General features: G+C 37.9%; 1 protein-coding gene across 3 annotated transcripts in view; it reads right to left on the bottom strand.

Moving 5' to 3' along the window:
- Positions 1–2,113: 2,113 nt before the first annotated feature.
- LOC110116282 (mitogen-activated protein kinase kinase kinase 5) overlaps positions 2,114–14,199 on the bottom strand; it is a 28,176-nt gene continuing 16,090 nt past the window's right edge. For 2 of the 3 annotated variants that reach the window (XM_020849797.2, XM_020849798.2), the window contains 5 exons: positions 12,088–12,147; positions 10,608–10,727; positions 3,646–3,855; positions 3,048–3,124; positions 2,114–2,914 (listed from right to left, as the gene is read on the bottom strand). In XM_020849797.2, the coding sequence (XP_020705456.1) occupies positions 2,578–2,914; positions 3,048–3,124; positions 3,646–3,855; positions 10,608–10,727; positions 12,088–12,147 (804 nt within the window). In that variant the 3' untranslated portion in view covers positions 2,114–2,577. Of the gene's footprint in view, positions 2,959–3,047; positions 3,125–3,645; positions 3,856–10,607; positions 10,728–12,087; positions 12,148–14,199 lie in introns of all 3 variants that reach the window. The other variant, XM_020849799.2, reaches the window with a different exon arrangement.

The following is a 14,199-nucleotide window of genomic DNA, read 5'->3' as shown; positions in this document are numbered from 1 at the left end:
GTTCTGTAATCTACCTCCACAGCTTTACCATTTCTGTCATTTTTACTCACTTATGGGTATCTGGTCTACTCCATACAGGGAATTAGAACGAGAAAGCGCGAAACTTGGAGGCATTATTGCATGGAGGAAAGGGATTCACGTTAGTTGATAATATCATACAAAAATATATTTGCGGAAAGGGCAGGTGATCATCGTCACCTGCTCTAGATTCTCTCACACCAAATTTCTATTCTCTTAATTGTAACTGTGATGCTTTGAACTGTGTTGATGCTTTGTAAGCTTTTTGTTCATTAGATGCTGTTTTTCTTGCTCTTTTAGCTGATGTTTTTCTTACCCTTCCTGATGAGTTTCTTTTATGTATAAGTTTTCTACTGACAAGAGCTACTCTGTTTTTATTCATTTGTTTAATTGTTTTTTGTTGCGTCGTGTGATAGATTTATTCTCATAATTTATTGTATAAGAGCAAATTATAGCCGTCTACTAATGGTGGAAATTATTAGTCTGGAGTATCGGACGGAAAGTTTTCGTCCGGACTTGAGTGCACTATAAAGTATAATTGTGATTTTTTTATTCACAGCGGTGTACAAATACTGTGTACGCTACATTAGTGCTGGACGGAAACTTTCAATGATCATGTGACGTCTATCCAGTTCCATGTGAAATCAATTTACTTCACTTACGAGAATGGTTTGCTTATAATTAGATAGTTAAGTGTTATTTTTACCTGTTAAGTATCATCTAGTTGTAAAGATGTACAATTTATTTAAATTTCTAATGTTTGATTGAAAGAAAAAGTAAATATAGAGTATAATAATAGTAAATTTGAAAATTATTAGTTTAGTTCAATTTATAATATATTTCATTTGATTGAGCTTAATTTCTAGTATACTTCATTTTTTTTTTTCAAGCATCCTCAGCCAACGAAAAATTTTCTACGTGGACGCGTCAAATCGCGTATGGAGATCAATCTGGATGTGCCATGTAATCTAAATGCACTATGCATTTGATGACGTGATTGTCCGGAAGTTAGCTTCCGCGATACTTAGCGACACCCTGGATAGATCTTTCCTCAACACGAACAGCCTTTGCTCGTCCTCGTTTTGCCATAACCTTCAAACTATGGCCACCTTGTGCCTTCGCATATTTGCTGAATTGATTTTATTTTAAATCAATTATAAAATAAAATCTTAAGGTTATTTTTACTTAATCCAACAATTTGAAAATAATTTAATATATCTATATTAATTTTCATAATATGATTGTGTATAGAATTAAAAAAATTAATAATAGATTTGTCCCTTAATAAATTAAATAAAAATACTAATTGGAAATCAATTATTTTAAAGTTGACTTTGAGCTTGCTTAGGACAACAGCTTTTTAGTTGAATTATTCATATAACAATTAAAATTTTATTTGACTATTGCTTATTATTTTCTCTCTATAAAATACTTATTTGAAAAAAAAAATATTTTTAACAAAGAATAACTAAGTTATTTTTTACATAACAATCTCATAATTAATTTTATAAAATGCTATAATCATCCCAACCAGACTATTCATTTAACTTCAAAATCTTTCATGTTGAGTTCGGTGTTGGCTGTCTGCATTTGAATGAATTTCCACACTTGAAAGGGAGGGAAAAAAATCCAAATATATGTTATTAAAAAAAAAAGAATATCCATAATAATACTTAAATCTTTAAATTATAATAAAATATGTATAAATATAAAGATTTAGGATTTGTTTGGTACAACTAATATAAAAATTATAATTTTTATACTGAAAAATTATTTTTAAAAGCAGAAAAAACTGTTTCAAACGAAGATTTTGACTTCGTTTGAGAAGGCTTTCTTCTTGCTTCTTAAAGCTATTTTTTTAATACAAAAATTAAAAATTTATACTAAAAAATTGCTTTAAGAAGCAGTAAAAAAACCGTCCCAAATGAAGCCTTGATTATAGATATATGAATGCATAAAATGATAAAAATTTAGCTGCATGAATATAAATCCCAGCCCCCCACCCAACAAAAAGAATTTGAGGCATATTTCAGCGAACATACCAAAAAAGCACTGCTACTCATAACAAAATGTCTTAATGCAAAACTAGAAAATATGACGTGGAACCGTTGATCACATTTATTAGCCAAAAATACTTAAATATTTACACTTATTTTACACACGATTGAAAATCAAGAATAGGCAAAATAGCTTCAAGTAGAGCTGAAGTCCCATTAATTTAGGCTTCGTTTGAAACAGCTTTTTTACTGCTTCTTAACACAGTTTTTTAGTACAAAATTTTATACTAAAAAGTTGTTTTTAAAAATAGTAAGAAAGCCGCCCCAAAGGAAGCCGTAAATCTGATCCCTACCGCACCTGCACAGTATACAACTCAATCCGAATTCGACACGCCTAATTAATTCCTACAATTGATCATTGGTGAAAATATACAAACTCTAAACTCTTGTAGTCAACATTCCTACCACCTGATTCGAGCTACAGACACTAGAAATGGTGAAAATGTGTGGAAAAAAAGAATCTAAAGCTCAGCTAAGAAATCTCAAGCCTTCCATGGCCGTTCTAAAAGTGGCAAGCTTCCTTTAAATCTTTTACATTTGGCTTTGGCAGCACATAGGGTTGTTTGTTGCTTGTATTTGAATGTGTGCCACTTGAAATATTGTTTGGAGAGGTCAACTGGTGATGATTCTGATTCCCAGTAAATGAATATGTGTTATTTGAAAGAAATGCTACAGAGCTGGAAGCATGAAGGTTTCCAACAACTGCGTGAAAACCATTTGAGGTATTCATTGAAGAGCCTGAATGTGGAAATAAACTATGGAGAACCTCTGGTGCGGATCTCAGAGTCAGGCGAGGAGCTGTGGATTCCGAGATTTCTGCCTGAGAGTGACTGATTTCACTGAAAAACGACAGCGGGACTAATGAAATCTTGCTGCAGAAAGGCTATCGAAAGTGCACAATACTTTCATTTTCTGTATGTAAAGAAAAATAAACAACAGAATTGATCAATGTCAATTGTGAAGCTTACTAACCCGTTGGTAGGCTGTCTTCCTTTCAGAAAAGGCTCGCTTCTTGCTCTAGGCCTGTCCCTTGGGCTATTGGTGGTCTCCTGATATGGTTGTATAAAATTTGCTTTTACATCAAGCAGTGAAACTTAAAGAATGAAATAGGGCTATCAAAATTGGGGCCGGGTTCAGGTCCAACCCGGAACTAACCCGACATTGTTCGACCCGACCCGCTTCGGGTATGTTTTACTAAAATTTAGGGTTTAGGTTCAATTTATTTAAACATAACTAAAATTAAGGTAAGATTTACTTCAATCAATTTAAAATAAATCATGCTTAATTTAATTTGGACAACAATTTTTATTATTTTTTAGAAATATCATTTACTTCTTTTGTAACAATCTTTTAAAATACTCCTAAATTAATTAAAAATGCGTCCAACCAGGTTGCTTTCGGGTTTTTGGGTCAACCCAATCCCGACCGGGTTTTACAACGGTTAGAAATCCCTAACCCAAACCCGACCCTATTCGGGATGACCCGAACCCAAAATTTTTGGGTCGGGTTCGGGTCGGGTCAAATATTGACACCCATAGAATAAAATACAATTACGTGACCTAAGACTCACATTAAGTTTGATTCCCGCAAAAGCCTGGATGGAACCATGGAGATGGTAGTGGTTTGAGTTCCGAATAAAGGGATGATCTAGAAGCATGTTTGCTGTTGGTCTTTCTGCTGGATTCCTGCGGAAACAGCGCTGCAGAAAGTCTTTACCTTCAGATGACAAAGTCTCCGGCATAGGTGGATCTTTATGCAATACCTTGAACATTGCCGCAGCCTGCAGGCATAGACAATAGCAGACAAATATTGAAGAACATGCAGAAGCAAACAGCGCACGTAGAATACACTTATAATGGTCTTGCTCATTAGCAATGTCCAACCATACATCATCAATATGTTCTACTTAAGGAAACAATTTAGCCGAAGAACAGGTCTCTCAAAGCATGGAGTTAATAATTGTTCACAGCGAAAAAAAGCAATAGAAATATAAGTAAATATTAACTTTATTAATGAAACAAGAGTGGCTAAAGAAACAAAATTATTGAGGACTCGGATTCTCTCAGGTTAGCAAGTTACCCTGATTTTCAAATAGCAACAAAAGCACCCTAATTTCAAACAAAGCAGGCCATTCAAGGTGTAGATGAATGGTCAGCATTTCTAACTGTACTTTGTACAGTTGTGAGTGTAACATGAAAGGAACAGAATCAGAATTATTCTACGGGTATCACAGGAATAAAAAGAGATGCAAAATATGGCATTAGAACATAATAATAGAGAGTCATCAGCTGATTCTAATAGGAGACATACCATGATCACAGCTTATGTAGCACTATATGATAGATGCAAGGAAGTTGGTTAGACTTCAAATGCAAGTAAAAAAGCATTGAGCAATATAAATTAAAGAAAATATGACGAGGAAATGGAGCATGAAGAGGTGAAGATAGTTGCATATGATGAAATATGGTACGATTAAAAACAACATATCCGCAAGGTTTGCATATTAAACAGGCGTAAGTAGGGCAGTACGTGAATTACTGCACTCAACAAACAATTTGGTGTTCACTCGTTTTGAGAAAATGATCAAAATGGTCCATTGACTTTTTATAAAGGACCAAAATGATCTTTAACTATATTAAAATACAATTTTGATCTGTCTTTAAAAAGGAATCAAAATAGTCTCATGATGGGATTATTTTGATTCTTCTTTAAGGAGTTGATATTGAAGAGATTTTACCATTCCAAGTTTACTCACCTCTCTGCTATGCAGCCGTCTTCTACAAGTGCTCAGGAATCTCACGATTCTTCTTACAGCTTGATCTAATCTCCACCGTAACTGAAACTGTGGTATTTCTGTGAATCATTTTCTCTGTTTATATATTTATGTGTGTGTGTAACTACAATCTGCTACAAGAAAATCTTATGAAGGTTTGAATATAGCTGTCTCTGTTTTTCTCTACTTCACTTTTCCCTTTTTGCTTATTTCTCTGCTTCAGCTACTGTTTGTATTAAGCTTGACTTCTCATCAAGCTGTTCAAGTATTTTATCATGGTATCAGAGACCTCTGCATAACTGCTATGGTCACTCCTCTACAAACACACCACCACCCTCTCAAACTGTACCAGCTGAACCCACCATCCCTCCCTCTTTGAGGTTCCTGGTTTCAAACTTTAAAAATGTTGTGCATATTCAACTTGTTGCCGAAAACTACCCCACTTGGCGCACATGTTAAAAAACTCTTTCTTGCCAATGGTTTTGTCGGGTTTCTCGACGGCACAACTACTTACCCACATCAGCACATTCTCTCAACCTCCGGTCAGTCCACCATTAATCCACTTTATTCGCAGTGGCTTCATCTTGATCAGAACCTCTCGGTTGCACTGTGAACTACAATTTCACCCTCTCTTCTACCTTATATCATCAACCTAACCTCCTGTCATACCATTGGGCTACGCTTGAGCGGCGTCCCTTTTTGACCAATCGATCGAGGGTTATTCAGTTGAAAAATGAACTCCACACTTTTAATTATGTGAAATCAATCCATGACCGACTACTTGTCTACAATTAAACGCTTAGTTGACAGCATTAATATCGATGGTGGAATCATTGACACTGAAGATATCATTTTATACATATTGAACGGACTTACTGCAAATTATCAAGCATTTAAGACTGCAATTCGCAGCAAATTCACTCCAGTCTCTCTTGATGACCTCTACTCATTGCTATGCAGCAAAGAAGTCAACCTCACCATTGATGTAGCAAAGAACTTACTCTGTCCGACTCCTATTGCTACATCTGATTCCCAGTTTGCCTTGGCTTCTACCAGAGGTCGTGGACGAGGTTTACAATTCCCCCAGTTCCGCAGTCGTGGTCGCATCTAACCTATATGGCTAGATTGCAAGTCCCACTATACGGGCCACTTAGCCTATGGGGCTAGGTCGTAAGACCCGTCATCAAACAACTTCTAAATTCAAAAGCCATCAGACCTATCTGAACATCCAAAATCATTGGACATCTTAAGTCTATAGGACTAAGTTGTAAAAACCGCTATTTGGGCCCTCTCTAATAGAGATCGAAAGACCCGTCGTTATGGCTACTTTCAACCGAAAGCCATAAACCCTTACCCAAATCCAATCACACGAGTTTCTCCTCAACGGGGCCATAAGACTGTTAGACCTGTCCAGTGGACCGGTCCAGCCGGTCCACGCGGGACCGACCCAGACGCAAAACAGCGGAGTTTTCTCCACTGGCTGCGAATGTCGTGCGAGTAGGAGGTCCACGGGAGCCACATTTTAGGAAGGATTTTTTAGGGATTTGGGAGGTAAATTGAATGTAGGGACTATTTAGGGATTTCCTTTTGATTTGTATGTATTAAATACTTTGTTTTCCTAGGGCTAGGGCATCTGGAGTTTGGATGATTTGAGATCTCCTAGATTTAGGTTTTCCTTTGGGCTCTAACGGCGTCTAGAGATTTGGGAGAGATCGATCCTCCTCTCGAATAGAGGATCAATTGTATCTTGCTATTTTTATTGTTTGGCTTTGATTTTCCTACCGTAATATATGGTTTTGGGGCTGATTTCGCCCAGATTTTGCATTATTCTCGCTGTTTTCTCCAATTGGAGATAGGTTTGCTTGCGAACTCAAGTATTTCCCTTAGGGTTACTTGCGAACTCAAGTAATTCCTATCAAATTGGTAGCAAAGCAAGTCTTGGGACCGTTCGTGAGCTGATTTTGGCGAAATTTTGCGCTGATTTTTGGTCGGGAACGGACGAAGTGCTGTTTTTGTAATCCAAATCCAGAAATTTTGGATTTACAAAAGTTCGGATCGAGATGGCGGCCAAGAAAGTTGATGCGCTAGAAGAAAGACTTGAAGGGGAGATGAACCAAATCAAGACAATGGTGGAGGAAAGGATTTCCTCCATGGAAGGACAAGTAGTTGATCTCCGGGACATGATGAAGAAAATGTTTGAAATTTAGAACCAAACAGCGGCTTCCGTGGCAAGAGCGGAGGAAAGAAAAAACACGAATTCTGAAACTCGTAGGGAGGAAGTTGAGGTGGAAATCGTGGAGGGAGAAAGAAGGAAACACTATCTGGAGCCTTTCCAGAGGGAGGATAGAGGAGGTAGGTATGGGTATCAAGGGATGGCGCAAAGGGGTACTGATTGGGAACGTCTGGAGGGAAATTATGGTCGCCGAGGTGCTGATTTTGAAGGAAGGATAGGGGAATTCGAAGGGGGTTTGGGCTATGGCAAAGCAAGGGAAAACCGGGAGATATGGGATGGGCCGAGCACTTGGGAGAAAGGAAGCTATGGAGGAATAAGGGGGAATGGTGGAGATCAGAATGTGAGGAAGTTGAAGATGCCTATCTTCAAGGGGGAGGATGCGTATGGGTGGATCTATAAGGTGGAGAGGTACTTTGTCGTTAATGGGCTAACGAAGGAGGAGAAGCTGACAGCAGCATGCCTATGTTTGGAGGGAAAGGCACTATCATGGTACCAGCGGAAAGACTAGAAGAGACCTATTAGGGATTGGCGGGAATTCAAGGACTGCATAATAAGACGTTTCCAAACCGATCGGGGAGGAGATTTCTATGAGCAGTTCTTTGCTCTGGCACAGGAGGGATCAAAATAGCAAACTATCGGGAGCAGTTTGAGCACCTAACCAGTAGGGTGGAGAGATTATCATATACGGTATTGGAGGGGAACTTCATGAAGGGGTTGAAGGCAGAGATCCGAGCAGCATTGAGGGTTTTGATGCCTTGTGACTTGGGAGGGGCCATGAAGTTGGCCCAGCTGGTAGAAAATCAGAAGAATCTAGAGAAGGAAGCTAGGAGCAACAGCTCAGGAGGCTCTTACAGGACGACGACCACTCTTCTAACACCCAAGGGGCCTGCATCAGGCAACATTAATGAGACCACCAGGGATTAGCCAGTAGGAGGAGGGAGTGGGAAAAATTTCAAGAGGTTGACAGAGAATGAGATGCAGGAGAGGAGGGAAAAGGGATTGTGTTTCAGATGCGAGGAGAAGTATATGCCAGGACATCGATGCAAGGACCGAACTCTTCAGGTTCTCACCGTCTATGATGACGAGGAAACTGTGGAGGGAGGTGAGAGGGAGTTAGAGGAAGAGATGGAGGAGAAGTTGCATTTGGATTTGACTGAGATTTCCTGAATTCAGTAATAGGATTCACTTCGAATCATACGATAAATGTGAAGGGAGAAATAGTAGGCATGGAGGTGGTTGTTTTGATTGAAAGTGGGGATACCAATAATTTCATTTTCACTCAGGTCGTCAACCAACTGGGAGTGAAATTGGTGGACACCTGTTGTTATGGGGTGATGATGGGTACATGGAAGGTGGAGAAAGGCCAAGGGATCTGCAGAGGAGTGGTGTTGACCATCCATAGGATTCAGGTAAGGGAGGATTTCTTCCACTAGAGTTAGGAAGTACTGATGTCATCCTGGGAATGAAATGGTTGCAAATCTTGGGGAAAACCAAGGACAATTGAAGAGCATTCACGATGGAATTAATGGTGGATGGGAGAATGGTGGTTATAAGAGAAGATACAGGGCTATCCAAAGCCATGGTATTACTTAAGACCATGGTTAGGGGCCTACAAGAGGTGGGGGAAGCTTATCGGGTGGGACTACACAAGCTGGATGTGATCAGGTTAGAGGAGGGGATGTTTCTCTTTCAGGGCAACCCCTAATTCAGTAATTTGGTAAGGATTTTTTGCCACCTCAAGGATGGCCACCTCCACCGGAACACGAGCATATCTCCACCTTGAGGACAAGGTGGATCTTCGAAATGGGAGTAATCTTAGACCGGTCCAGTGGACCGGTCCACGTGGGACCGGCTCAGACACAAAACAACGGAGTTTTCTCCGCCGGCTGCGAATGCCGTGTGAGCTGCAGGTCCACGGGAGCCATTTTAGGAAGGATTTTTTGAGGGATTTGGGAGTGAAATTTGAATGTAGGGACTGTTTAGGGATTTCCTTTTGATTTGCATGAATTAAATACTTTGTTTTCCTAGGGTTAGGGCATATGGAGTTTGGCTGATTTGAGATCTCCTAGATTTAAGTTTTCCTTTGGGCTCTAGCGTCGTCTAGAGATTTGGGAGAGATCGATCATCCTCTCGAATAGAGGATCAATTGTCTCTTGCTATTTTTATTGTTCGGCTTTGATTTTCCTACCGCAATATATGCTTTTGGTACTGATTTCGCCCAGATTTTGCATTATTCTCGTTGTTTTCTCCAATTTACAGTAGGTTTGCTTGAGAACTCAAGTAATTCCTATCAAAGACCCAACTCAAACCAAAATTATGGGCAACTTCTATTAAAGTCATAAGTCCCTACCCAAATTAAATAACTAATATATATATCAACCTCAATATAGTCGGGATCCCTGAGAGGAGGTAACACATGACTACTAATCAAATTTCATCGACACTGCAATCAATGATTGCTAGTGTTGGTAGACTGAACCCTACGGTATTCTTGGGATGACAGAACCATGATATCTTGATCGAGTCTACCTTCATCCCTCACAACCAGGGTTTAGAACATTCACATACTATTATGCACACATATGCACTTCATATATTAACAAAACATAATTTCATCCTTAATCGAGAGTGCTCTTCTACACGTTAAAATGGGTAATTAAATTATGAGGGCTTGCGCTCAAAAGAAATAGGACATAGATCTAAATAAAGACTTACACATCTCTCAGAGGAAATCTAGTTAATTTAAAATTCAATCTACCTTGAGAAAATAAGAACCTTAAACTTGTGAGAGTGAGGTTTGCGTCTAAAATTTTTCTGAGCGAATAGTTATGTGCCATTTTACATATAAGCATGTTCATTTTATGTTTCATATTTAGTTTATATAATAAATACAGATTAAGTCCTTATTAGACAAGCATTTTGAGCATGGTTTCAGATACCTTAACATCTATAAAAGGCTATGGTATTGTATTTTCATTATGCTTTGAATGAAAACCTTTAGTTACTCACCAAACCTACTCATTTTTCTGCTCTTCTCTCTCTCTCTCTCTCACACACACACACACACATTCCCTCGCCCTTTCTCTCTTCTAAAATCCCATCTGACCCTTCCCTCTTCTCCTCTTCCTGAAGTTACAAGGCTTTTCCACCGAGTCTAAAAAATAATTCAAGAAAATCATCGTTAATTTGCATTTTTGCAGTAGGACAGTTATGCCAAGCAGAACATGCATATATCATTATATAATGCAAAAATAAAAATTCCAACTACAACAAATTTGAAAGCAAACCTTAGCAACGTAGGTTCTTGAACCCAGTTCACTAAAAGGTCCAAATTCTTAAATTATGACATTAAAAAATAGTGTATTTAATATATGAATATTTATTAAGCATATTTCTGCAAGTTAAATTTCAATATGTAGACTTCATTAAAAATTTCAAGTTGCAGAGAATTCATCAGTTGAAGTTGCATGAACCAAGCGACTTCACTAGAAATTCAAGTTTTGGGTTCATAGTGGAGAAGGATTACCCCCTCAAGTCCACTCCAAGGATGTTTTCCAGTAAACATTTCAATGATAGTGCAACCCAGGCTCCAAATATCAACAGAAAAATCATAACCAACATCCTTGCTCATTGTAGCTTGTACAACCTGCATAATCAGGTGGAGCAAAACTTCAGATGATGAAGATAGCATATTCTAGAATAAATAATTAAAATGGTGAAACAATAATTCTCCTGGAGCTTTATCAGGATTATCAATGTCAATAAAAAAAGTCATAGACACAGAAGCTCTTTTTGCTCATTATAAGAGGTACAGCTCTCCTCCCAGCACTAACAAACTAACCAACAATAATTGAAACCCAACAATCTCAAGGTCAATCAACAGAACGCAAACAATTAAGAATTACGAATAAATATTGAAAGTAAATCAATCAATTTTCTAACCATAGAAAGTTAAGTTATGATACCAAGTGAAAGTTTTTGTGATAACACGGATACACCGTAAAGAAATGAGTTTTCTTACCAAAAAAGCCTTGTAATTCTAATCACCATAAATGACAGACTAAGATGATGGCTATCATTTTTTTTTTTAATTTTGACAAAAATATCCATTTATATCAGGAACTACAATGGCGACAGTGGCATGCTTCTCAATTCTTTCATAAAAATTACACCAACTATTTAGAGTATTCCCTCCTCCAATCTCATCCAATGCCTAGGTTGTTCCAACAATACCACGTCCCAAAAACAATGCACAGCAAAACTTGACCTCCCTCAAAGAAATAGCAATGCAAACTTCTTGATATATAAACCAGAACAATATTAAGATTAATATTTGGGCTATCCGGTAGTTAAAATGGAAAAAGCCCAAAATAAAAACCTAACTATTTTTCTACGGCCAATCTAGTTCCAAAATATTACATTTCTCAAATTTAGTCTCTTGACTAAACAAAATTAATCCAAAATATTTCCTTAAAGACAAAATTGGGATCACTTTTGTATAGGCAAGGGACAAATTTGTGATTAATTTTATATCCCAATTTTTATAAATTTCTATATGAGAGATCATTTGGGATCAATTTGATATAATTGAGGGACTAAATTAGATATTTGTGATACTCTAGGCTTAAATGGGTCACATACAAATAATCGAGAGACCTCAAAATATGTAAAATTCTTCAAGTTTTGGAACCTCTCGTTAAATGCAAAATTTGATACGTAAGATTTCAAACTTTTCAGAATCTCAAAATCTTTTGAATTTTGAATCAACTATTGAACCTGAAATTCAATAGGCAGGGCCGCTAAAATTTTTTTGCCAAAGAGATCCTATAAGGATGACAATTAGTATCGGTTTGACTAAGAAATAGAAATGGTTGTTCTGGCAGTCACATATACTAGAACGAGTTATGAACTTCCCTTAATTTTTGGAAAAAAGAAAAAAAGTGAATATTCATACTCTAATAATTAGATGCAATAAGAAATGAATTTCAAATCTGAAAATAAAATACCTCTGGAGCCATCCAATATGGACTTCCCTTCAAGGAAAGTGCCGGTGCAGCCCTACTTAACTGGAAAAAAGACAATGAAAGCCAAAGAAAATTGGAACCATGCATGTCAAAGAAGCATAACTGAAGAATCATATAAAGAGAATTCTACTAGTTAAATATCCATTTCCCATAACTCAAACAATTGTGAAATAATAAGAGTAATAAACAAAAGTAATTTCATAAAAAAAAACACTGAACATCATGCAGTATGCATCACACAAAACTAGATCCTTTCCACATATATAGGAATAGGATAATAAATAACACATTTCATGTGGGAAAAACATGAATTCTGTAATGGCATGTACTTTCAGCAAGTTATTGGAATTCTTGTGAGCAAATCCAACTTTGCATATTCTTGATTCATGAAGTTTTGCCAGAATATATGACAAGTCACTACGCAATCATTATTGCTAGATTTCTCTAGTTCACCAATATATAGTGTTACCTTTAACAGACAATAAACAAGCACAAGAAGAGACATAAGTAATTGATAGGGACATCAGATTGTGAAAGGTTTATCAGAGGCGTGGCCGCCGATCTACGACCATAATCGAGCCATTGTATTTTTGATTCATGTTATGGTTATTTATGTATTTGTTTTATTTTATTTCCCGTTGTACCCTTATAGTAAAGGGATGTCGTATGTAAGCCCCGAGGGCATGTTCGTCTTTTATTTTGAGTCTCTTGTACTAGGCTATTTATAGCCCCTTGCATATTGTTTTTAATTAATGAAAGATTATTATGAGATTTTCTTACACTTATGTTTTGAGAGCATTTGAGAGTTCTTGGAGAGATCCCTAGGGGAGGGAGACCGGATCACCCACCAACCTTGGAGACGGCCGTGTTCGTGGTTTTCTACTTTTCTTTTGTCTTTCCCCTTCCGCCACCACTACTCAACATCGTCGCATCCAAGCCGTATACATCTCACGCCATCATCTCCTCCCCAATCGAGTGCCACAAATTTTCCCTACTAACCGCCAGCCACCTTACCCAAGCCCCATCCGGCCGGAACCCGCCCCACCCACCGGATCACACCCCACCCGTGGCCCCTCTTCCCCCAAGCCTTGTTTCCTAAATTAGATTGATTCAAATTTGGATAGATTTGAAATTCAAATTTAATTGATTTGAAATTCAAAATCTTTCCTAATTTATCAAATCTATTTTAGGAAAGTTCTTAAATTAAATTCATTTGAATTTCAAATTCAAATTGGATTTATTTAATTACTTTCGTAATTCCTCTAGCCTCTTTAATTAACCCCACATCACCTCCCAAATCTCCTCCCTCCCTATTAATGCCGTCGGCCCCCCTTGGCTTGGGTTAGGAAATATTTCCTAAAACCCCATCCTTGCTTTAAGCAATAATTCGAAATCCCCCTAAATTTTCTCTTGGCCGAAATTCCCTCTTCCCCCTTCTACTTAATTTCTTTCCAAAAAGAGTTCTCTCTTTAGGAAACAAATTAAACCCCCACCTCCTCTGCAAACCGCCGGCCCCTCTCTCCTACCCACCCCTCTCTCTCTCCAATCCCTCTCTCCCTCACTAACTCTCTCCCGGAATTTAGGATTTGATAATTTCTATCCAATCCCTCTCTCCCTCACTAACTCTCTCCCGGAATTTAGGATTTGATAATTTCTATCCTATGTTCCTCTCCCCAATTTACAAAAGTCTGAAATTTATTTCAGATTTTTGTCCCGGCTCTTCCCCCTTTCAAATTGTAAGAGAAACTTCTTTCTCTTGAACTATCTTCAAGTTCACCATCAAGTTGTGAAGAGTTTTGCAACCGAGCACCTATGAATGGCGGATCCGGAGACTGAATACGGCCTCACCTATGACGAAGACAGTTTCGTAGATCCTCCAATCCACTTTCTTTGACGTTAATACAAGGGTCGATCACACCGTCGAGGACTACATTGAGAGCATCCTGGATACTTTGGTGGAAGCAATCGACGAGTAGTTTGAAGGCGTTGAGTGGAGGATCTCCACCGATCCTTGACAAAAGGTTCTACTTTCCCCCTCTCAACATATTTCATAAATCTAACTTTATCTTGTGCTTGATTGTAGTCACGAAGGAC

This window comes from Dendrobium catenatum, unplaced genomic scaffold (assembly GCF_001605985.2).
Source record: "Dendrobium catenatum unplaced genomic scaffold, ASM160598v2 fragScaff_scaffold_601, whole genome shotgun sequence".
NCBI classification, from domain to species: domain Eukaryota; kingdom Viridiplantae; phylum Streptophyta; class Magnoliopsida; order Asparagales; family Orchidaceae; genus Dendrobium; species Dendrobium catenatum.
Note: the sequence above shows the minus strand (reverse complement) of the source record. Positions and strands in the feature narration are given on the sequence as shown.